We start from the raw sequence: 25,749 nt of genomic DNA, 5'->3' as shown, positions 1-25,749 counted from the left end.
TTGGTGAAACTGAAACCTATAATACTGTACTGTAAACGATCAAGTATATAGGCATATCTTTGAACCAATTTTTGTTATTGCTTTCACAAGTTCACCCTTAAAAACAGTATTTTAGTTTGTAATCGATACTTTTGTAGTTCCAGCCGTGCCTGTTCCTACCTTTTGCAATCTCATAATCTGTATATGGGAAGAAGTGGTCTTTCAGTACTGTTTCTACATCCGTCGATGCTTTGTGCAGAATCTGTTGGCTTGCATCTTCCGCTTCCTAATTTTTGCAATGAAATCATATGTTTTTGATAGTCTATTCCACCCTGCGTGTGTTTGGGTGTTAGTCATTGATATTCTCATCATTGTGCAATTTGAACAACGCACCCAGCAAATTTTTAGAGACTGTATATTTTCAAAGCAATAGGACTCAAGGTCATGTTTAGACATCCTAGACTCATTTGCAAATGGAATTTCGTTCTGAAAGAAAGGGCCACGTACAACAACTTAGTACTCCCAGTTTTGAAGTGTTGGATATTCTAAACTTGTTTTGTGTAAGTACTTTTTCAATTATTCTGATTGCCTTTTATCCTGTGCCGACATTGCTTGATTTGCTGAGAATGATTGTCTACTGCAACGGGTAATATTGCTTCCTCATGGTTGAATCACCCAGATATGCTTATATGTTGTAGGTAGTTGCAAGCATATTGGGGAAGGGCAGTGAACTACGTGAATATGCAAGAGATGTGGAGGAGAAGCTGCGGCAAGTAGAGCTGGAATCAATTCAGGTCTTTCCATTTGATCCATTTCAACTGTCTCCTATTCCTAGTTCATGAGATTCTGTGTGATTTCCTTTTTGCAAACATTTGACGAGTTCCCACTCCATGTCTCATGTATTGCTCTGACAATTTGCATAATGTCACTTGTTTGCATTTTGAATGGGGAATCTAGTGACCATGCACGTGTATTTAATGGAAATTTATGAAATTGCAATAGTGAGAGGAACTTAATGCAAAACATTTGAAGGCTTCGGGAAATAATAGCCCATCTTCATTTTAAATCTATTGAAAGCATTCATCGAAATATTGAGTCCACAGAACAAAGTATGTATCGAATGGAAATGGGCAGACTATCTAAGATAACAGCGTCAATTCATATTTCAAGCTGAATGGACGTAGATGAATTAAGACCACAAGGTCTTTAATCTTAACTAAACTCGCAACCATATCTTTTCTCTTTTTTGGCTGTAATAGGGCTTTTTTCAGTAGTGAAATTGTTTTTCCTTGTGCCCTCGCCTCACAGTCCTAGGTCAATGACTATCTAGGGCGCACTATGTTGAAAGCTAGGGAGATCTGATCTGATATGAATTTTATTAATGTCCACTAGGTATATGTCCACTGGGGACTCAGGGAAGGGTATTGAAGGGCATGCAAAATCATGGTAATGGGGCTATGAAAGAATATTTGAATTTCATTCACTCAATGCAATCCATTTAAGGTTATGGGATACCTGAAACTGAAAAGTATGGAGGCAGAAGGCTCAAAGACAGTAAAAGAGGCAGAAAGCTCAAAGACAATGGGAGAAGTCATGCCAAAGCAGGTTGAGGAGCCTCATGTATAGGTGCCGGACTCTCAGCCTCCACTTGAGGAGCCTCATGTACAAGTGCTAGACCCTGCACTGGATCCTCCATGTCAGGATACTCAGCCTCTACCTCAAATTACTTAGCTTGGAACTAAGGACCCTACACAGGATCAACAATTTCCTCAGGACGTGCGACAAGGTCCGCCATTGTCTCCACAGCACATTGCATCTCAAGACTCTCCTCAAGATGATTCTATGACTGAGGGCCAGCCTCAAATATTAGTTTAGCATTAGACTAGGTGGCACATTGTACTCCCCTTGAGGGATGATTTTGGATTATAACAGATGTTAACTTCTTTTGACAGTCACGTGTCATTGTGTTTTACGTGATTTCAGTATTTCTTGGGTATATAGGGACCCCCAGCGAGGAAAAAAGGGAAATTCAATTAATTAGTGTGGCAAGGGCGGCCGCGCAAAATGAATTGGGCTAAGATAAGGCCATACGTTGATGTGATAATTATCGTGCTTTCTGGCTCCATCTGGAACCGTCAGCAGTGTGATGGTGGTGGCTTCTTGAAGAAGCCACTGAATTGGCCTCTGGATATAAGACCGGGGGGGGGGGGGGTAGAGTATCTGCAGGGGGGTTGTGAAGCCCTCCCCAATACAAGGAGGAAGAAGGGGAGGAAGGGTGGGAAGGATGAAGGAAGGAGCAGGAGGAACGAGTGGAAGGAAGAGGGAAGGAAAGAGAGGGGAGGGAGCGATCAAGCGGGAGCAGGAGAGGAGGAAGGAGAGGGAGTGTAGGCAGAGGAGAGGGAGCGAGAGTGTAGGTAGAGGGAGCGTAGGCAGAGGAGAGGGGCTGAGGGGAGGAGAGTGGCAGGGGTGCTGAGGAGAGAAAGCGGTGGAGAGGGAGGAAGAGTAGGAGAGCTAGGAGGAAGGGAGGGGGGAGAGGGGGCGGGGAGAGGGTGAGGCGACGGGGGTTGAGGGAGAGGAGTGGGAGCGCAGGTGCAGGTGAGGGGAGGAGGGAGGGAGCAAATGGAGAGGCTGGCGTGGAGGGAGAGGTTGGAGTGGAGCAGATGGAGGGGGAGGGAGACGAGTGGGAGCACAGGTGAGGGGGAGGAGGGAGGGAGCTGAGAGGCACAGGTGAGGGGTAGGGAGAGGCGCAGGTGAGGGGAGGGAGAGGCACAGACGCGGGGAGGGAGAGGCGTAGATTAATGCGTCTAATTGGGTTGAAGGGGGTTGTAAGATTAGGTTAATGTGTCTAATTAAAGGATGAGGCGGATGAGAGTAATCAATTAATGGATTTAGGAGCGTAGGAGCGATTATGCAAATGAAAGTAGTGTATGCTTTCTTAAAGTGCCTCAAGGGATATCATGGTAATGAGCTAGAAAAGAATATTTGAACCTCATTCATCCAAAGTTTCTGAATCGGGGCTTCTTCGATTGAGTGAATTGTTAGAGTGTGGGGGGGGGGGGGGGGGGGGGGGGCGGCGTAGAGTATCAGCAGGGGGGTTGTGAAGCCCTCCCCAATACAAGGAGGAAGAAGGGTGGGAAGGATGAAGGAAGGAGCAGGAGGGACGAGTGGAAGGAAGAGGGAAGGAAAGAGAGGAGAGGGAGCGATCAAGCGGGAGCAGGGGAGGAGGAAGGAGAGGGAGCGTAGGCAGAGGAGAGGGAGCGAGAGTGTAGGTAGAGGGAATAGAATAGAATAGAATGTTGTATTATCGTCCTCTGGGGGCCGAAAAACGACCCATGGGACCTCATCTGATCAAAGAAGATACAAAAAAGGAAGTCTCTGTCCTCCAAAGAAGAAGGGGTGATAAAGTAACATAGTATCACTGCTTTATAGCCTACGATATCGTGCATTGTTCTTTGTGCTTAAGAATCCTACCAATATATGTGCCCAAGATAGGAGGATGTACATGCGTGAGTAGGCTCACAAGATTTGAGTGCCTCTCTACGACATTCTGAAAATCTTTCCTTATGTGGGCATACTGTGGGCATGTCAATAAAACATGTGCTTCTGTCTCCACGTCCTGCAAATCACACATTTGGCAAATTCGTCGATCTCTTGAAGTATCTCCCCAGGCTCCTCTCTCCACCTCTAGCATATGAGAACGGGTACGCATACTTGCAATATTACGCCTGACATTAATAGGTATGGGCATGCTTATGTATCTTTGAACATTGTCCTTTGCTTGAGCATATGTGCTCCAATAGCTGGGACTAATATGTTGGCAATAGTATTCAAACTTAGCTCTTTTCTTAGCTGATTGCCATTTGTGATGCAATGCTTCAAGGAGCGCTTTTTGCAGTGCCTCCTCATCCATTTTGTCAGAGGAGGGTGGCAGAGGAGAGGGGCTGAGGGGAGGAGAGTGGCAGGGGTGCTGAGGAGAGAAAGCGGTGGAGAGGGAGGAAGAGTAGGAGAGATAGGAGGAAGGGAGGGGGGAGGGGGGGCAGGGAGAGGGTGAGGCGACGGGGGTTGAGGGAGAGGAGTGGGAGCGCAGGTGTAGGTGAGGGGAGGAGGGAGGGAGCAAATGGAGAGGCTGGCGTGGAGGGAGAGGTTGGAGTGGAGCAGATGGAGGGGGAGGGAGACGAGTGGGAGCATAGGTGAGGGGGAGGAGGGAGGGAGCTGAGAGGCACAGGTGAGGGGGAGGGAGAGGCGCAGGTGAGGGGAGGGAGAGGCACAGGTGCGGGGAGGGAGAGGCGTAGATTAATGCGTCTAATTGGGTTGAAGGGGGTTGTAAGATTAGGTTAATGTGTCTAATTAAAGGGGGAGGCGGATGAGAGTAATTAATTAATGGATTTAGGAGCGTAGGAGCGATTATGCAAACGAAAGTAGTGTATGCTTTCTTAAAGTGCCTCAAGGGATATCATGGTAATGAGCTAGAAAAGAATATTTGAACCTCATTCATCCAAAGTTTCTGAATCGGGGTTTCTTCGATTGAGTGAATTGTTAGAGTTTGGTGGCATTAAGCTAGACTTCTTGAGATGTATATAACCTCCAACGGTCAACCATGTGGCACTCTTCCCATGAGTCCTATGTACTGGTTACTGGAAAGCCTTGAATTTATTTTGAGCTATTAGGAGCCTTTGATGACATTGGATGGTTCCATGCCATAATGATTTCCACCTTATTAACCACAACCTCTGTATTCATCATTGCTTCATCACAGGTAAGATCCATGACTCCTATGCAACATTATATTCCTTGTCCTCTCCATCTCTCATTGTTGTGTTTGTTTATTTTGGTCTGAACTGTCATAATCTTTAATCATGGTATGCCCCGTGTTGCCAGATTGTGAGAGTTGTGCTTATGGGGAGTCGTGATTTCCAATAATTACATACCTAAAATTTGAAAATAAAATAGCCATGGAACTGAAAATAAAATTTAACCACAGCAACATTCAAAACACACATGGGCACCGTAAATGAGTGGATGAGGTGGGTTCCATGGATTGGAAGTATGAGTGTATTGACTGTTTTGTTTACCAGATCACCCTCCACCTGATCTTTGATTATCGGCATTCAGCGCCCACTGGGATTTACATCCATCAATTAGTTCCTAACACCCTTCATACTGGCACGGGGGGTGAGCCTTAGTGTTTGCCGTCAAACCGCTCCAGCCTGTGAAATGGGCAAAATGGAAGCCTGTAATGGTGCTCGCCTGCAGCAGAAATTGACACACATATGCTTGATCAGTAAAAGATTCTCAACAACAGGAGTTCTCATCTTATTTCAAGAATTGACATAGATGTGACATTTGGCAGAGATACAGCAAAGGGGAGATCTATTGCAAGGAGCTGGTGAAGAAAGGAGCCAAAGGCGATGGTAACAAATAAACAATCTCAGCAACACATGAAAAGCTACAAGAAGTGGAATATCCAATCAAGGAGCTCCCATAGTAAATCTTTCTTGAAGACACAACCACGGTTAATAACATGAGTAAGGGTGAGCCAATTGCATAAACTATAATGTAAAGACTGTCAATGATCAGCCATTAACCATCAAATTCATCATTTAGCACACAATTGTCAAGAAGAGTAAAGGCAAGTACCATAGCAATGAATCAAAAGTCAGGACTCATGAATCAAGTACAATGTGTTTTAAAGTACTAACTAGCTACTAGCTATATTCTCTTATCTACTCTTCAAGGCGCACAATTGACGATGATTTTGAAGCAGCAATAGAAGAGGCACATGTAGGTGCAATTGCTGATGTAGATGCAATCATTGTATATCCCCCCTTTCAGTCTATAACTGTGGCATGCAATAACGATCCTTGCTTCTCAAGCGAGGAGGGCATACACATAATCATCCTCATGTGTGAGATGAAGCAGGTGCTCCTCTAGTAACCCCTCACATATTTTATCTTGGTTCACCTCTTGTGGACCTTGTGTCTTCTTCATTTTCTGGGGGAGCCGCAAGTGTGCATGGATGTACACAAGCCTACCAAGGCTCGAATTTGAAATACCCCATTGATTTTAGGATGCTTCAACTTAAATTTCAATGTACTCCTCCCGGAATTTTGATATTTACCTCTTAAGCTAAGTAATGGATAGTCTATTCCGTTTCTTGGGGTGTATATACTCCAATTTTTATTGCATGCACTAGGTGAGTAGTCTCGTGAGAGGACTCTAATGGCAAGCTACCTCAAGTCTTGTGTGCTCTTGCCATACGTCTCTCACCAAGAAACATGCCTCAACGAGGCCTACCGATGCATGCACGAGCTGCGCCAAAATCCTCAAAGGAGTTTTGAATCTGAGCAGTATCCTCCATGGTGTTTTGCTGCCCCTCAGCTGGGTATGCTCTCTCTAGAAACTTGGTCCATCTTTGTAATAGTGTGTCATCATCACCTTGGCCCTCCCTCTTTTGCAGAGGGCCCAAAATATGGTCCAATGCATTGATGGGCCTATGAAACTTCTTCCATCTAGACTCCCATATGTCCATAATCTCTCATAGCCTACCATAACAAATACTCAAATAAAAAAAGACAAATTGTTTAAAATTTGATTTGGGAACTGAAAAGGCATTTGAGCATTTGAAGCCAAAGCTTGGAATTATTGTCTCCAAGCAGCCAAGTGCAACCTTTCATCACCCCTTCTTCATGAACTAATACACCAATCCTATAGTGCAACCCTCTTTGTCGGTGAGGCAAAGGGTAATAAAGAGGGGTTGCACAATGCTAATGATGTACTTTGCTGCATGTCGAAAGTCTCCATCAAAGATAATGTCCTCAAAGGCCCTTGCCTTTGATTTCCTAGACTTATCCCAATCCTATCCACTCCTCACTCACCACCATGGGTCACAAATTGGCCTTCATTTTTGCAAGCGTGCCAAGATAATGAAAAGATAGGTAAAGTGAGTTTTAGAGGGCTTCAGAATATTAAATGCAAGTGTGTTGCGTGAAAATGGCAAGGGATCTATGCTTTTAGGTTAGGAAAGTCACTTTATCAACAAGCAGTAGGGTGTTTAGAACATGTGACTATACTCGCTAATTCTTTCTATCTTGAATGGTGTGTTGCCCTATCAGCTAGATTTAGATTTAGATGCTCGTTTGGCAGAGACTAAAATGAAATCGTTTAGACTTCACAAGCAGTTGTAGCTTGAATGAAGAGATTTGGACTACTTTTTGATTAGCGTTCTCCTTTAGTGCTAGCCTTTGTCATGGCTGAGTTTGCCCTTCACCTCTGGAGTGCCGACAGAAACTCAGTACGAAGACTTTGTATAAATGGATGCTCAAGTTTGTGTGGGTGTGTGGATTTGTATGTGTGAGAGCATACCTTTATACTATGGTTTACACCCACTGTTGGGCGCTGATGACGTCAGTGAGGATGTCATAGTAGCTAGTCCCTGCTATGCATGATGGAGTTTATGGTTTTCAATCTTATGAGTGACTATCGTGAGATTGAAACTGCACTATGTTGTGTTTTCAGAGGATGAGTTTGGGAATGTTCCTGGATTCATCTAGGTACATGTGACTATACTCGCTCTTTATTAGTGCACGAACGCGTTGACAGTTACTAGCATTGTTAGTGATGACTTGCACTACATTTTGAGGTTCCACATCCTCAATAGTAACCTTCTTAATATGAGTATAGATATTTAGATGCTCGTTGGGGAGAGACTAAAATGAAAATGTTTAGACTTCACAAGCAGTTTTAGCTTGAATGAAGAGATTTTGGACTACCTTTTGATTAGCCTCTCCTTTAGTGCTAGCCTTCATCATGGCTGAGTCTGCCCTTCACCTCCGGAGTGCCGACAGAAACTCAGTACGAAGACTTTGTATAAATGGATGCTCAAGTATGTGTGGGTGTGTGGATTTGTATGTGTGAGAGCATATTTTTATACTATGGTCTACACCCACTGTTGGGCGCTGATGACGTCAGTGGGGATGTCATAGTAGCTAGTCCCTGCTATGCATGATGGAGTTTATGGTTTTCAACCTTGTGAGTGACTATCATGAGATTGAAACTGCACTATGTTGTGTTTTTAGAGGATGAGTTTGGGAATGTTCCTGGATTCATCTAGGTATATGCTTCTGCCGTATTAGCGGACATGCAAATTTCACCTTGTGAAGTTTTCGTCCAAGTTGCGGCCTGCTGGTATTGTGATAATTCTTTCTATCTTAAATGGTGCGTTGCCCTATCAGCTAGATTTAGATTTAGATGCTCGTTGGGGAGAGACTAAAATGAAAATGTTTAGACTTCACAAGCAGTTTTAGCTTGAATGAAGAGATTTTGGACTACCTTTTGATTAGCCTCTCCTTTAGTGCTAGCCTTCATCATGGCTGAGTCTGCCCTTCACCTCCGGAGTGCCGACAGAAACTCAGTACGAAGACTTTGTATAAATGGATGCTCAAGTATGTGTGGGTGTGTGGATTTGTATGTGTGAGAGCATATTTTTATACTATGGTCTACACCCACTGTTGGGCGCTGATGACGTCAGTGGGGATGTCATAGTAGCTAGTCCCTGCTATGCATGATGGAGTTTATGGTTTTCAACCTTGTGAGTGACTATCATGAGATTGAAACTGCACTATGTTGTGTTTTTAGAGGATGAGTTTGGGAATGTTCCTGGATTCATCTAGGTATATGCTTCTGCCGTATTAGCGGACATGCAAATTTCACCTTGTGAAGTTTTCGTCCAAGTTGCGGCCTGCTGGTATTGTGATAATTCTTTCTATCTTAAATGGTGCGTTGCCCTATCAGCTAGATTTAGATTTAGATGCTCGTTGGGGAGAGACTAAAATGAAAATGTTTAGACTTCACAAGCAGTTTTAGCTTGAATGAAGAGATTTTGGACTACCTTTTGATTAGCCTCTCCTTTAGTGCTAGCCTTCATCATGGCTGAGTCTGCCCTTCACCTCCGGAGTGCCGACAGAAACTCAGTACGAAGACTTTGTATAAATGGATGCTCAAGTATGTGTGGGTGTGTGGATTTGTATGTGTGAGAGCATATTTTTATACTATGGTCTACACCCACTGTTGGGCGCTGATGACGTCAGTGGGGATGTCATAGTAGCTAGTCCCTGCTATGCATGATGGAGTTTATGGTTTTCAACCTTGTGAGTGACTATCATGAGATTGAAACTGCACTATGTTGTGTTTTTAGAGGATGAGTTTGGGAATGTTCCTGGATTCATCTAGGTATATGCTTCTGCCGTATTAGCGGACATGCAAATTTCACCTTGTGAAGTTTTCGTCCAAGTTGCGGCCTGCTGGTATTGTGATAATTCTTTCTATCTTAAATGGTGCGTTGCCCTATCAGCTAGATTTAGATTTAGATGCTCGTTGGGGAGAGACTAAAATGAAAATGTTTAGACTTCACAAGCAGTTTTAGCTTGAATGAAGAGATTTTGGACTACCTTTTGATTAGCCTCTCCTTTAGTGCTAGCCTTCATCATGGCTGAGTCTGCCCTTCACCTCCGGAGTGCCGACAGAAACTCAGTACGAAGACTTTGTATAAATGGATGCTCAAGTATGTGTGGGTGTGTGGATTTGTATGTGTGAGAGCATATTTTTATACTATGGTCTACACCCACTGTTGGGCGCTGATGACGTCAGTGGGGATGTCATAGTAGCTAGTCCCTGCTATGCATGATGGAGTTTATGGTTTTCAACCTTGTGAGTGACTATCATGAGATTGAAACTGCACTATGTTGTGTTTTTAGAGGATGAGTTTGGGAATGTTCCTGGATTCATCTAGGTATATGAGTATAGATATTTTCACTTGTATGAGACTCATTGGATGGATAAATGAACTGGAGAAACACATTGCGAATGCAACATGGCACAAGGTTAATGAGAGGCATCCTCTCTAATTTGAACAACCATCAAATAAAATGGAGCATCTATAGCTAGTCCTTGATGCCTTAATAGCCTGAAGCTCTTTCTCTACTTCAACAATTGTGCATGTAGGTCACACATCCCATTTTTGACACTTGTGAATCAAAGGTAGCAGTGCAAGAGGAGATCTTGTCCCACATCCCTACTGTGGTAACCGTGAGCATCAAAACTAGCTAACAGCCTCTTGAGGCACGTGCTACTCAAGCTAATGTCTAGCTCACGAGGGAGTCCAAGGGGAAACGACTAGTCGGAGATGCTTGTTGATGTGGGTGGTGAAAGAAGAATGGAATTTGCTCAATCCTCTCCATCTACTCCACCCTAGGTGGCCACCACCACTTTATAGGATCTCATTGTAACTCACTCAAAGGGCGGCCCTCTCATAGCAATAGCGTGTAGTGAGTGAGCCCATGTGTGCATGGTTTTGGATCAATGCCCCAATTCTCCCACTACTCTGATCCACTGCCACTTTAGGGTGTCTAACTCCTCAACCTCCATGCCACCGTCATAAGTCACTATCTCAATGAGAGTGTCCCTCCAAGAAGTAATAGTGAAGAAGATTGGATCTAGCATATCCTTCCACTCAATGACTAACCATCGTCTGTCTGTCTAAAGTCATAGATCAAGAACAAGTCTCCAAGGGGTACTCTTGCTCTAGAGAGTTGGCATCTCTATCATTCTTTTGGGGCTATTGGTGATCCCCTAACACAAGCCCTCCCTCCACACCCCTTGTGTTGATTTTTGGCATCTTGTTGCTAGCCCTCTCAAATGTGCTAGTGCTTGTGTCCACTCTTCAAGTTTCTTCTCCTCTTTTACAGAGAGCAGCGAGAGGTTTGCCAACAGTGATGTAGGCCATCTTCTCCCAGTTCTAGTGATGCCCTTTGGGCCTTGGTATGTGCCTTGTAGGCATAGTTATAGGCAGTGGGCACTTAGTTTATTTTGTGCCTTTTATGCCACATAGGACACTTAGTCCTATGTGACACCTAGGACACTTAGTCCTAGGGTCTAGCTACAAGTACTTTGTACCTTTTTCTTTTCAACACTATAGTTGACGTGACGGCTGCTATCTTTCGACTCTTGTACCTTGTACTTGCTCTCTCGTTCATTGATCCTATAGTGGTATCAGAGCTCAGTTCGACTTGTTTCCTGCCCCCGGATTTGCACCGACTCCCTATACCTTCATTCGTACAGTCTGTACGCTGGTACGGACGTCTGTACGTTACCCCAGTCGTACATCCTCCGTACAGTCATATAGAAGGTTCCGTACAACGTACCTACTCCGTAGTGTGCAATGTACCTGCTCCATATTGTGCTCCGTACATGCATTCCGTATAGCCACGTACTTTCTTCGTACTTTGTACTTGTGACGTACATCGTACATAGTACCTACTCCGTACGTTGTACGTACACCGTACATTGGACCTACTCCGTACATCCATAAGAGCACTTGTACCGTTTGTATAGAATAGATGTCCTTACAACTCGTACTTGTTCCGGGATTTTCGTACAGGTTTGGCACGTGTGAAGTCATATACAGGACTTTGGCAAAATTTGGGGCTTTCAATACCTTTCATCTCCTCTAGTTGCAACTTCTTGCAAGAACACTAGAGTTTTGGGATTTGGTCTGCAATTCCTTGTTTGATTGTAGTACATTGGGTCAGATTGCAGGACATTGAGTCACATTTGCAGAACATTTACTTGCAGACATTTGCTGTCATTTTTGGACAGCCAGCTCTTTGCATTGATAGCCTTGAGGCTTTTGGGTTTACAGGTCTCTTCTTTTCAGGGTATTTCATTTGCAATGGCTGGCAACAATCATGATCTATTTGGCATTCTTCGTGAAGACGATAAGTTGGATGGCACCAACTATCCGATGTGGTCTTATCTCATGAAACATATTCTTGTTGCAAGGCATTTTTGGAATATTGTTTCTAGGATTGATTTGAGGCCAGCCAATGCTCCAGTGGCTGCCCCTATTGCTGGTCCCTCTGCAGAGGGTACTACTCCTGATGCCTTATCTTCTAGCACCCCTGCAGTTGCTCCCCCAACTCAGGAACAATCAAGATGGGATGCCAGAGATGCAAATGCACATTCCTGTATTTCTTTATCATGCAAGAGAATCATTATTCCACTCATCCGATCTTGCTGGGGACAAATTGGCTTCTCTTTATCAGATTTGCAATGAGGCACGTGTTGCATATTTAAGAAGGCAATTGCAGGAAGTCAGTATGAATGAAGGTGACTCTATGGATGCATACCTGACAAAGGTCAAGGACCTCATGGAACAACTTGCCAATATTGATAAGGTGGTGCCAAATTCTCAGCTTGTCAGTACCACATTGAATGGAGTGCCAGATACATATCAAGGGTTTGTTACAACCCTTCGATTAGTGGCCATGGGTAATCCAGACCACTACTCTTTTGATCAGCTAGTCACATTGCTTTTGCAGGAAGAGCAAAGTCGAGCTAATAGACAAGCTATTATTCGTGATCATGCATTTGCTTCACAGTAGACAGGAAGAGGCAAGGCTTCCAAGCCTATGGGCAAGCCTAAATCTGCGCCTAACAGTGGCAATTCCTCCAATGCATCTAAAAATACAGCAGATAAGTCAAAGAAGAAAAGATGCAACTATTGTCGCAAGCCTGGACATGACATTTCAGAATGTAGGAAGTGCATTGCTTCGGAGAAAAAGAAAGCAGGATTGACAGTTAATGCCTCACATGCAATTGAATCCCACGAGCCAGCAGATGCTTCACATGCACATGCTGTCCAGGATGATTGGGCATGGGCTGTCCATTGTTCATTTGATCCCTCCCAAGTTGATGCACTTTTTACTGCTAATGATGCTCAGTCTTGGTATTTTGATAGTGGTGCTTCCAAGCACGTCACCTTTTGCAGGCAGTTGTTTTATTCCTTAGCTAATGCACCTCGAGGAGGGACTGTCACATGTGCTAATAAAGCTTCCTATGCTGTAAAAGGAATTGGAGATGTGCAGCTCACATCCATTTCAGGCCATCCTGTCACTTTGACAAATGTTCTTTTTGTGCTTGGAATTGAAGTCAACTTGATTTCAATTTCAGCAATTGCCACTTTAGGTTTCAGAGTGATTTTTGATGGATACAGATGCCTAAGTATATGATCTTCGTGATGACAATGCCATAGTTTTCACTGGCACTTTGAAAAAGGGCCTTTATCACCTTGATGATAACTCCGCTGCACTCTCTATTGAAGCATTTGCTATTTCAGATTCACAGCTTGCTGAAACTCATCTTTGGCATGAGAGAATGGGTCATCTCAATCATAGAGCTCTTGCCAAGTTACATTCATGGGACATGGCAAATGATGTACCTCAAACTCACACAGTTTCCAAACATGTGTGTGAGGGTTGTATTTTGGGTAAGATGCATCGGTTTCCTTTTCAAAAGAATTGTCCAAAACTCTCACAAAGGAAACTGCAGCTAGTGCACAGTGATGTCTGTGGCCCAATGAGGACAAACGCCATTGGGGGGTACAAATATTTCATGACTCTCATTGATGACTTCACAAGATATTGCTGGGTATATGCTTTAAAAGCTAAATTTGAAGTATTCTCGTGCTTTCAGAGGTGGCTGAATATGGTTGAGAATGAATCAGGATGTAAGCTTGTCACCCTCAACACAGATAGGGGAGGAGAGTATATGTCAAAGGAGTTTGATGCATTTTTGTCTTCACGGGGCATTGCTCACTCATGCACTACTCCTTACACCCCTCAGCATAATCTTGTTCCTGAAAGAAAGAATAGGTCCACTATGGAGATGGCCAGATGCATGCTTAAGGCCAAGTCCTTGCCCAATAATTTTGGCTTGATGCAGTGATGTGTGCCAACTATGTGCTGAATAGATCACCTACAAGGGCATTGAAGAATGTTACACCTTATGAAGCATGGAATGGCAGGAAGCCTTCACTTTCACACATGAGAGTTTTTGGGTCTCTTGCATATGTTCATGTACCATCTCAGCTGAGACATAAGCTTGATGACAAGGCAATCAAATGCATATTTTATTGGTTACAGCCAGGAGAGCAGAGGGTATGGGTTATATCAACCAAATATTGGGAATATTGTCAGTAGAGATGTAATCTTGCTAAACATTTGGCCTCTCCTCTTGTGGACTGCAAAGCCAAGCCAGAAGTTGACATGTTTGATGCCTTTGACTCTTGGTTACCTCTGCCTTCCTCAGAAGGGGACTTTGACCAGCAACATGAGCGTGCTACAGGCCCTCCAACAAGCAATGATCAGCCAGTACCCCATGCTGATTTGCAGGTTTCTCTTCCAGCACAAAATGATCCCACTATTCACGATGCAGTGATTGAAGAAAGAGCTGTCAATAGACAGCAAAGGCAAGTTCCCAGATGGCTTCTTGATACATTGAGGGACAGCAAACAAGATCAGCCTTTTGCTGCCTGGACAAGGTCAGGGAATAGATAGATGCATGGTCACTTTCTTGAGTTTGCACTCCTTGCTACAGCTTGCAATGAAGAGCCTTTGTGCCATAAAGATGCTTTTGACAGCAAAGAGTGGATGGATGCAATGAAAGCTGAGTTACAATCCATTGCCAAAAATGACACATGGGAATTAGTAGATCTCCCTCCCAGAAAGCATGCCATTGGTACCTGGTGGGTCTACAAATTAAAAAGGAAATCTGATGGCAATATAGATCGACACAAAGCCCGTCTTGTTGCAAAAGGGTATGCCCAACAACAAGGCATTGACTTTGAAGAGACATTTGCTCCCACATCCAGGATTACTACCATTAGATTTGTCATTGCCATTGCATTGCAGCCCATCATCATTGGCAAGTGCACCAGCTTGACATCAAAACTACTTTTCTTCATGGGGATCTGCAGGAAGAAGTCTATGTCACACAACCTCCTGGCTTTGAGGTTGTTAATCCTGAAAACAAGGTATGCAGGCTTAGAAAATCCCTTTATGGTTTGAAGCAGGCACCCAGGGCATGGAATGCCAAAATTCATGCACACTTACTATCCCTTGGTTTTCAGAGTAGCCCCACAGAACCCACTCTTTATGTCCGTGGGAGTGGATCTGATTTTTTAGTGGTGATTTTATATGTGGATGATATGCTCATCACGGGCCTAGATACTCAGCATATTGCAGCTTTCAGGGTTGATTTGCAGCAGGTTTTTGAAATGTCGGACATGGGACAGCTTCACTATTATTTGGGCATTCAGTTTGCTCATGTTGAGGGGGGTATCATGATGTCACAGTCCAAGTATATTGGACAACTCCTTGATCGTTTTGAGTTTGAGGATTGCAAGCCAATCTCTACACCAGTGGACCCTGGCTTGAAATTTTCAGCTCATGATGGGAGCCCACCATGTGATATCACTCTTTACCAGCAGGCTGTTGGATGTCTCATTTACTTATGTCACACCAGACCTGACTTACAGTATGCAGTATCTCAGCTCAGCAGATTCATGCACATGCCTAGTTCACAGCAGCATTGGCAGGCAGTGAAGAGAGTTTTCAGATATCTCAAAGGCACTCAGGATTTAGCTCTCTTCTATGGTGATCAGGGTTCACTTACCATGCATGCTTACACGGATCGTGACTGGGTAGGTTGTTCCGACACCAGAGTGTCACATACCGGTAATTGTTTTTTGCTTGGCAATTCATGTATCTCTTGGCTTAGCAAGAAGCAACCAATAGTTGCCACATCTAGTTGTGAGGCTGAGTACAGGGCAGCCTTCACCGCTATAGTAGAGTGTGTCTGGCTTCGACAGTTACTTACAGATCTTGGTATTCGCCAGACATCCTCCACCATGGTCTACACTGACAGCCAGAGTGCTTTGGCCATTGCGTGTAACCCAGTGTTTCATGCGCGTACCAAGCACATTGAAGTTCACTATCATTATGTTCGAGAGCGGTTGTCAGCAGGAGACATAGAGTTGTCCTATCTTCCCACAGAGGACAACATAGCAGATCTGTTTACAAAGGCACTTCCTTGTCCCAAGTTCGAAGTCTTCCGACAGGCTTTACACTTGGTTCCCTTTGTTACATGATATGACATACCTTGTACATTCATAGGTGGCTATATCTTTTTGGGATGAAGCCACCATGACCACAAAATACCAGGTATTCTGAGATGTTTCAAGAATACTTCAGCCCATACCATGGAGGGGGGTTTGTAGGCCATCTTCTCCCAGTTCTAGTGATGCCCTATGGGCCCTGGTATGTGCCTTGTAGGCATAGTTATAGGCACTTAGTTTATTTTTGTGCCTTTTATGCCACATAGGACACTTAGTCCTATGTGACACCTAGGACACTTAGTCCTAGGGTCTAGCTACAAGTACTATGTACATTTTTCTTTTCAACACTCTAGTTGACGTGACGGCTGCTATCTTTCGACTCTTGTACCTTGTACTTGCTCTCTCGTTCATCGATCCTACAAGTGAGTCATGGAGAGGGGGTGTTAGAAGCCCCCATATTAGGAGTAGACCAGGGTAGTATTTTTGGTAGGATGGAAGGGCGGAATGTGAGGTTAAGACAGCCTGCCTGTGCACTGTTCTTGCGCTTCTAGAGGCTGCAGTTTGCAGCCTGCTTTTGGAGAAGGTATGAGCCCATATATAGTCATGAGGGGGGTTGACTGTGGACCAGATCTGATCAGGTCTGGTCAGCAGGCTGGCCGGCCATCTGGTTCGCCAGATCTGCCAGGTTGGCCTGATTTTGGTTGGCCTCGCTTCCCGCTGCTGGTCAGTCAGCATCTGCCCAATCCAAGCCTATATAAGGGGTGCCATGTTTCCTCCCCACTCATTCCAACTGAAGCATCCGAAGCAGGAGTGAGGAGCAGCCTAGTGCCCTCCCTAGATCACAGATTTTGTCAGTCTTTTTGGCTGTACTACTCCAAGCCCATGATCTTGATGTTTTCACAAAGTTTATTTTGTGTTTTCACTTCTGCTGTAATTTTCAGATTGTGCTTCATCTAGTTGATTGGAGAGAGTGTGATGCTTTCTTGAGTCTCTTCTATTGTGAGTACAGCACACAGACTTCATTTCTCTGGCAGTCGCTTAGCACCGACTAGGCCACATGGCCATGATTGTTGGCCCAAAACTAGAGCATAGATGCAGGAGTAGACTTTAAGGGATTTCAAGTCCCCTGTCTTCTCCAAGGATTTCCCCATTTCTGTAATTGGTGATGAAACAGTGTCGGAGAAATGATCACGCGCCTCCCAATGATCATTCGTACAAATCAGCATTTTCTTTGCCCTACATTGCTGCTGGGTCAGCCCCTTCAGACAGTCTCTTTGCTCTTCTTGGACTCTTGTATGACTATCTGAGACATTATGAGACTTGATCCTCCTTCTGCCATGTGGTCACAGCTCAGAAGAGGTCACGGCTCTCTATATGCCAATCTCAGCAGCACTGGTATAAGATCCACTATGGTTTAGACTCTAGAGTCTGATATGTTATGCTGATGGTAGATTCAGCAAATAGCTGTGTGATGCCATGCTATACATAGGAGGGGAAGCACTTTCGGCTCTCTCATCATTTACTATACATATTATATCTTTTGGGCTTCGTAGACAATATTGGCCTTTCGCATACACTTTTCTTTCTTTCTTTCTTTTACTTTTGAACATATTTGGATGAATGTGCTTTCCTCCTCCACTCCTTTCAGAGCTGCTCATGCCTCAGTACACACGTCTTGGGAGATTTTGGCTAGCATTGCAGCTTGCCATATTTGGAGAGCCAGGTGTACAGAGGCGATGGAGGGTATCGAGGTTCACCCTTCCCAGACTATGGCAAGTATTTGGATTGACACAGTACACACTCTGATGGCCATTTGGGCGAGCATGCAGGGATCCTCTAGAGCAGCCATTGCTAGGAGAGTTACTTTTTCCAGAGTTTGGAGGGGATCTCCTTTCTTCTCTGAGTTTCCTTTAGGATTGAGATGGCATTTTCAGCCTCCTCTTTATTAGCTCACTTTGAGCTGTTTTTTCCTCATGCATTGCATGATGTACTCCTGCATTTGAGCTTGCTCTCGCAGTTTTCATTCATACTTAATGAAGTACTTTTCTTGAAAAAATAAAAGTGCTTTCTTCCATCCCACATGAAAGTACAGAGAAATGAACATGGTCCATAGTAATTGGGTGCCAACTTGACAGACATATGCCTTATCAAATCGTTTGAAGAAACTTAGAGACCAGCTTGCTGGCCTTCTTCCAATACTTGGTAATTACTGGACCATTGATCAAAGGCTTCATCTTGACCCTTTTAGAGGAGGCTACTAGTAGTTGGATCTGTTAATATGTAAGGTATTTCAACTCTAACAGACGTATCCTGCTCAAATGTGTAGATTCAAGCAACTATGTATCTACATGTGTTGTTTGAAAGAAGCAGGATTCTCAATCCTATAAAATTAGAATTCAATCTCTCACTCTTGTATAAACCAAACGTGCAGGTTTTGAAGTAAGGCCTGCATCTTCTTTTGGAGCTATTCATGTGAATAGTATCTAATTTTGCTATGTATGGAAGAGCGCTGGAGCTTTAGGGGAATGATTTCCAAATGATTTAAGGGAATGCTTTTCAAATGCAATCTTAAGTACAAGATTATTACCTTTGAAGATCAACTCTGCTAACTAGCTGCAGGAGTCTAGCAAATCTATACCATTATTGATAACAATAAGTTCATAATAAAATAGTTTGATTGCAGCAGGACTTACTATTCTTTTGAGCATTTAAACATAAGGTTTACTGTCTGTTTGATGTCATGAAGTAATATTACTGTCAAATTTTCTGGGTTTTCACGAGAGCTTTTGACTCATGCAGGATTACATTAAAGAGAGTGACAATTTAGTCTCCCTTCATACTCAGATACATGACTGTGATGCAATTCTTACAGGAATGGAAGCTTTGCTGGGCGGTTTTCAGGTAGACTCATAAGTAAAAAAAACTCAATGAGTGCCTATTTGGTTTCTGTCTTTAGCATTGTCAGTCCATGGTTTGGCCGGTGCTGGTGTCCTTGCTTTATAATTTGTGACTCAAAGTTGAAGAAAAGGGAGCTTTGGTAGACTCAATGCATGAGAAGCTCTGTTTTGAGATTAGTTTCTACTCAGTTTTCACGTTGAGCAGTCAGTTAGCATTGTGAGAAGAGGGTGAGTGAGAGAGAGCAAGAGAGAGTGAGAGCTGGAAGCTTGGAAGCTGAAAGCTTAGTTGCAATAGAAGAGTGTGAGAGTACAACACAATGAAAGAAAGATAAGGTTTTGTCCTAGTGACAAAACCTTAGTAGTCACTAACCATAGTTAGTGAACTAACTGCGGTTAGGGGGAAAAACCTCTTAAAGAGGGAAAAGTGCCCCTAACTAGCTTATTATATTACATTGGTCACTGCTGAATTATATCTATAATTCTAACACCCCCCTGCAGTGCCAATGTCATGTACAAGGCTGATCAATCACCAAACGGATATAAGTTCAGGGCACTGCGAAATGCCTCAAACTTTTCACGTGGTAGTGCTTTGGTGAAAATATCTGCAACGTTGTCATGTGTGGACACAAAGATCATATTGATCTCTTTTGCATGCAACTTCTCTCTGACGTAGTGATAGTGAATCTCGATGTGTTTCGTGCGGGCATGAAACACTAGATTCTTTGCCACTGCAATGGCACTCTGACTATCAGTGAGAATTGGAGAGGGACCCTCCAAAGACAGATGAAGATCAGCAAATAGACGTCGCAGCCAGACACATTCAACTGTTGCTGTGAAACCTGCCCTGTACTCAGCTTCACATGATGAGGTAGCCGCTGTAGATTGTTTCTTGCTCAGCCATGAAATGCAAGATTTACCCAAAAAGAGACAATTGCCACTAGTGGACTGCCTAGTGTCATAATCACCAGCCCAATCTGAATCACTGTAGGCATGCATCTGCAAGTCACCCCCCTTGGGAAATAGCAAGCCAAAAGACTTTGTGCCCTGCAAATAACGGAAGATGCGCTTAACTGCCTGCTAATGCATAGTTTTTGGGCTGTGCATGTACCTGCTCACTTGAGATACTGCAAACTGAATATCAGGTCTAGTGTTGCAGAGATATATGAGGCATCCAATAGCCTGACTGTAAAGTGTGGCATCAACTGATTCTCCTGCATCATGCATTGTGAGCTTCAGCCCCGGCTTTATAGGAGTGGCTATGGGCTTACACTCTTGCATGTTAAATCTGTCCAAGAGTTTCTGAACATACTTGGACTGAGACATAACAGTGCCACGTCTCTCATGAGAGAACTGGATCCCCAAATAAAAGTGAAGCAGCCCCAAATTTGACATGTCAAAGTTGGTTTGCAAATCAGCTTTGAAATCTGCAATTTTTTCTTCATTGGACCCTGTGAGCAGTAAGTCATCGACATAAAGAAGGATGACTAATATTTCCCCCCCATCCATCTTGATGTAGAGGGTGCTCTCAGTAGGACTATTGTGCAGCCCCTTGCTGGTCAAAAAGGCATGTATCTTGGCATACCATGCACGAGGGGCCTGTTTCAGCCCATATAAAGCTTTGTTGAGCTTGCATACTTGAAGTGCATTTGCTGTAATTTCAAAGCCCGGAGGTGGTTTGACATACACCTCTTCGAGCAAGTCCCCATTTAAGAAGGCTGTTTTTATGTCCAACTGATGAACATTCCACTCAAAATGTGCAGCCATTGCAATTACTGATCGGATGGTGGTCATCCGGGATGTAGGAGCGAATGTCTCCTCATAATCTATGCCCTTTTTCTGAGCATAGCCTTTAGCAACCAGCCTGGCCTTATATCTGTCAATGGAGCCATCTGGCTTCCGTTTGACTTTGAATACCCATCGTGTGCCAATGGCATGTTTACCCTGTGGCAAGTCCACAACATCCCAAGTCTGATTTTTTGCAATGGACTGCAACTCATCGTGCATGGCATTCATCCAATGCACATTATCCTTTGCCTCTTCAAATGTGGCAGGCTCCTCCTCATCAAGGAGAGTACCTGCATATGCTGATTCCACTGAATTAGCACCTTCCATGTGCCTTGCTGCACTGCGAGTCCTGCCAGATAACGGAGCATCAAGTTTACTCTCCCTGAGAGTCTGTAACAGCCAGTTTGGGACTGTTTTTGCTGCATGTATGTCTGCAATTTCTTGCTGCACCACCTGTTCCACTGCCTGTGGAGGGGGCAAGACATCCTGTGGCGGAACTGAAGCATCTTGAGGTTGCTGTAAATTCTGATTTGGATCTGAAAAATCAGCAGGGGAACCCAAAGCAATGGGTAGCAACCCCTCGAAGACATCCTTTAAAGATGAAGGCATTTGAAATTCAGCCTGAGTGTGAGCTGAATTTTCAGAAAATATCACATCTCTACTTACCATGATTTTGCGTGTAGCAGGATTGTAGAGACGGTACCCCTTGCTTTCTGCACTGTATCCAACAAATATGCATTTGATGGCTTTATCTGACAATTTGTGCCTAAATTCAACTGGCACATGTGCATAAGCAAGGCATCCAAAGACTCGGAAGTGATCCACTGAAGGCTTCCTGTCATTCCAGACCTCAAAAGGAGTTTTTGTTTTTAAAGCCTTAGTGGGAGCCCTGTTCAAAATGTAATTGGCACACATCAAACCCTCTAGTCAGAATTTATGAGGCATGTGTTTGCTTTTCAGCATACATCTGTCCATCTCCATGAGGGTTCTATTTTTCCTCTCAGCTTTGCCATTTTGCTGAGGGGTCAGCCTGACTGTGAGCTAATGCACAATACCCTTGCCCTTGAGAAAAGCATCAAATTCTGCAGATAGGTATTCCCCACCTCTATCCGTGTAATGTCTGTATCTTGAGTCCGGTTTCATTTTCAACCATGGTTGAAAAGTGTTTAAACACCGTGAACACTTCAGATTTCTTTTTCAGCCCATAAACCCAAGTAAAATTGGAGTAGTCATCAATAAATGTAACGAAGTAGAGATGACCACCCAACGATGGAGTCCTCATGGGACCACAGACATCACTGTGTATAAGCTGCAATTTGCGGACAGCTTTAACTGAACCATCCTTCTTGAAGGGGAATCTATGCATCTTACCTAAAATGCACCCTTCACAGGCATGTGGAGGAGGTATCTCAAGAGGTGGCAATGCATCAACCATTGAAAACTCCTGAAGTGTCATCAAGCTGTTGTAATGCATGTGGCCATATCTGGCATGCCATAATTCTGCATTTTGCATGGCAGCTGTAGGGGTAGAAACTGCAAGAGCATGGGCTGCTCTTTTCTCAAAAATATCAAGTTGAAAAAGCCCACGCAGCAGAGTACCAGATAACCTTAAGGCATAGTCAGCTTCCCTGTCTCGGACAGCACATTTGTCATCCTCAAAGATGACCTGAAATCCTCCTCTGTTAAGAGTGGACACTGAAAGGAGATTTTTGGTTATGCCAGGCACATATAAGACATCTGAAAGTCTGAAGATTGAGCCATCAATGGCAGTGAGCTCAACTTCTCCTGTGCCACGTACTAAATATGATGAGTTGTTAGCACAAGTGACTTTCTTACCAACGGGAGGTGGATGCAAGGAAGTAAAAAGACACTTCCTAGAAGTGATGTGCTTGGATGCGCCGCTGTCAAAATACCATGTGTTCAGTGTTTCATTAACACTGAAAGCAGATGCATTTGTAGAAGAGTCATAGCTGCAAGTCAAAAATGCATATGTATCATCACTGCAAGAGGCTGTACTATCCCGAGCATCTGGAACAGCCAACCTAGAATCTGAAATGCAAGATAAAAAGGCATAATCCTGTCCAACAAAGTTGGCTGCAGCATCCCCACTGTCAGATGCATGAGGGGCTGAATCTGAAACAGCCATACCTGAGCTGTTTTTCTTTTCTTTTGCAAGCCTTTTCCTGCATTCTGCTATGTGATGACCTGGCTTTTTGCAGTAGTGACAAAAACCCTTATTTTTGGGCTTACTTGCATCATTTTTAGCCTTTTGTGAAGGCTGTCCTGACCCACTGGAAGGCTGATTTACTGATGTCTTTGCCTGTCCCTTTGTTTTTGATTTAAATTTTGAGAGCGGGGAGTAGTTGGTACCATCCAATTTGTCTTCTTGTGAAAGACCACCGAACTGGAACTCATTCTGACTTTGATGAGCCATATCTGAGAAAAAGATTGAAGCAGATACAAAGCTGAATTCCCTTACTGGGAATGAAATGCACAACTCCCAAAAAACACAGCCAAGCACAGGCTGTAAATGCAACTTAGATTTTTGTACTTGCACTGTCAGAAATTTGTTCAAGCATCAAAAACTCTCCAAAATCTGCCAAAAGTGCTTCAAACACTCCAAGAAAGGCAGTATGAACTGAATACTCCAAAAAATGCTCTCCCAACACAAAAGCCCCAATTTGTGGCTTGAAATTGCAACCAGAAAGGGGCAAAATTACTAAAAGCCCCAAATCTGCAATTTTTGAACAAAAGCCCCAAATTTCAGACTAGATCTGCAGATCTGTCTGTAAAAGCCCCAAATTTTAGACAAAATCTGCAATTTTTGCTCCAGATGTAGCTCCGAAACTACACAATGAGTGCAATGTCTGCAATATACAAAATGCCCCAAATGTACTCCCAAAATATTGAGCCAAACAATGGCTGTCGGTAAAATTTACCTGCCAAAGATCACCTGCTAGTTCTCTTGTACGAAACCAAGGAGCTACCTGCTGTACGTAAGCAGATTGAGTACAGAATCACTGTACTGAAAACAGTACGGAAGTGCCGTACAGTTGGTACGGCACTGTACGGATGGTATGGTTGGTACGGCGAGCAGGTACGACGACAGGTGTACGTGCAGGTACGAAAGTGACAGCGCAGGTACGGAAGTGACGGCGCTGTATGACGAATCTGTAGGGGGAGCAACGACGCAGGTACGGCGATCTGTACGGTGTTGTACGGAAGTTGTACGTAAGGTGTACGACGCTGCACGAGAACTGTACGAAGGCTTTACGGGAGTTGTATGGAGGCTGTACGGGAGCTGTACGGCACTGTACGTCGGGATTCCGTACAGTCCTACGGACTGTACGGACGAGTTGAAGCAGGCTGAAGCTTGAGGCAAAGGGCTGGAACTGAAGGGAGCAGGGAGCCCGAAGCTCTTGAACCTGCTCTAATACCAAATGTGAGAAGAGGGTGAGTGAGAGCGAGCAAGAGAGAGTGAGAGCTGGAAGCTTGGAAGCTGAAAGCTTAGTTGCAATAGAAGAGTGTGAGAGTACAACACAATGAAAGAAAGATAAGGTTTTGTCCTATTGACAAAACCTAAGTAGTCACTAACCATAGTTAGTGAACTAACTACGGTTAGGGGGAAAAACCTCTTAAAGAGGGAAAAGTGCCCCTAACTAGCTTATTATATTACATTGGTCACTGCTGAATTATATCTATAATTCTAACAAGCATCACTCCATTGTTTGGTCCAATGGTGGCCATTCCTTTCTATTTGTAATTTTCTCTCCAGACATTACAGAATTTGATGTGGCGGAACTTGGTATTAGAGTGCCTTGGGATATACACATATTTCTAACACCCCCCGGTAGTGACAATGTCACAGTGTATAAGGTAAACATCAATCACCAAATGGATATAAGTTCAAAGCCTTAAGCTTTGGACGAGGTAATGTTTTGGTGAATAGATCTGTCACATTTTGTTGTGTAGGACAGAAGACTAAGCTGATATTCTGTGCATGTAGCTGGTCCCTGACATAGTGACAATGGATTTCAATGTGTTTCATATGAGCATGAAACACACGATTCCACGCCACGGCAATGACACTTTGACTGTTAGTGAGAATTGGAGAAGGTTCCTGCAATGATGCATGAAGATCGAGGAACAAACGCCTTAGCCAATACACTCGACTCTGTGGTCAGCTTGCAAGATGAGGTAGCAACGGTAGATTGTTTCTTGCTTAACCAAGAAATGCATGGATGTCCAAGAAAGAAACAGCTACCCTTGGTTGATTGCCAAGTGTCAAAGTCACTAGTCCAATTCGAATTGCTGTAAGCATGTGGGGATAGAGCAAACCAAGAGAATTGTTACCTGAATATCTAGCCGCGTAATCACACAAGTAAATGAGGCATCCCACAGCCTAGCTGTAAATAGTGGCATTAAACGGTTTACTAGCATCATGAATGGAAAACTTAAGCCTTGGCTCTTTAGGAGTTGTAATGGGCTTGCAATTCTGAAATCTGAACTGTTCCAATTTCCAATATATTTGGACTGCAATAACGCAATGCCTTTGTCATCCTGCACAAATTGGATGCCCGAATAATAATGAACCAGCCCCAAATTTGACATATCAATGGTCCGCTCCAATTCAGCCTTAAAATCTACAATTTTTGCAGCATTTGGGCCTGTGAGCAGCGCGTCATCAACATATAGAACAATGATGAGCCAATCCCCCCCTTTTTTTCTGACATAGAGGGTGCACTCATGTGGACTCTTCTGCATTCCTTGGCTGGTCACAAAGGCATCTCTTTCAAGCCATACAAGGCTTTCTTCAACTTGCACACCTTGTTCTCCATGCTAGGTACTACAAAACCAATGGGCTGAGTAACATAAACTTCTTCCTTAAGATCCCCATTAAAGAATGCAGTTTTTATGTCCAACTGATGGATATGCCATCCATGAAATGTGGGCAATGCAACCACACACCTGACGGTGGTCATACAAGAAGTAGGAGCAAATGTCTCATCTTAATCTAAGCCTTTCTTCTTTGCATGGCCCTTTGCAACAACACGGGCTTTGTACTTGTCTAAGGAATTATCTGACTTCTGTTTCAGCCTGTATACCCATTTGATCATAATTGCTTTCTTGCCGACATGC

General features: G+C 43.9%; 1 protein-coding gene across 2 annotated transcripts in view; it reads left to right on the top strand.

The window, feature by feature from the left end:
* Positions 1 to 25,749, top strand: part of POK (Vps52 / Sac2 family) — a 140,480-nt gene that overhangs the window by 12,473 nt on the left and 102,258 nt on the right. For both annotated transcript variants that reach the window (XM_087387184.1, XM_087387183.1), the window contains exons 4-5: positions 678 to 773; positions 18,728 to 18,829. In XM_087387184.1, coding sequence (XP_087243310.1) covers positions 678 to 773; positions 18,728 to 18,829 — 198 coding nt within the window. The remainder of the gene's footprint in view (positions 1 to 677; positions 774 to 18,727; positions 18,830 to 25,749) is intronic.

The sequence above is a fragment of the Dipteris shenzhenensis genome, chromosome 16 (assembly GCF_047967505.1).
Source record: "Dipteris shenzhenensis isolate YYH24624 ecotype China chromosome 16, Dip_SZ_1.0, whole genome shotgun sequence".
NCBI classification, from domain to species: Eukaryota; Viridiplantae; Streptophyta; class Polypodiopsida; order Gleicheniales; family Dipteridaceae; genus Dipteris; species Dipteris shenzhenensis.
This window is presented reverse-complemented; position numbering and strand designations above follow the sequence as displayed.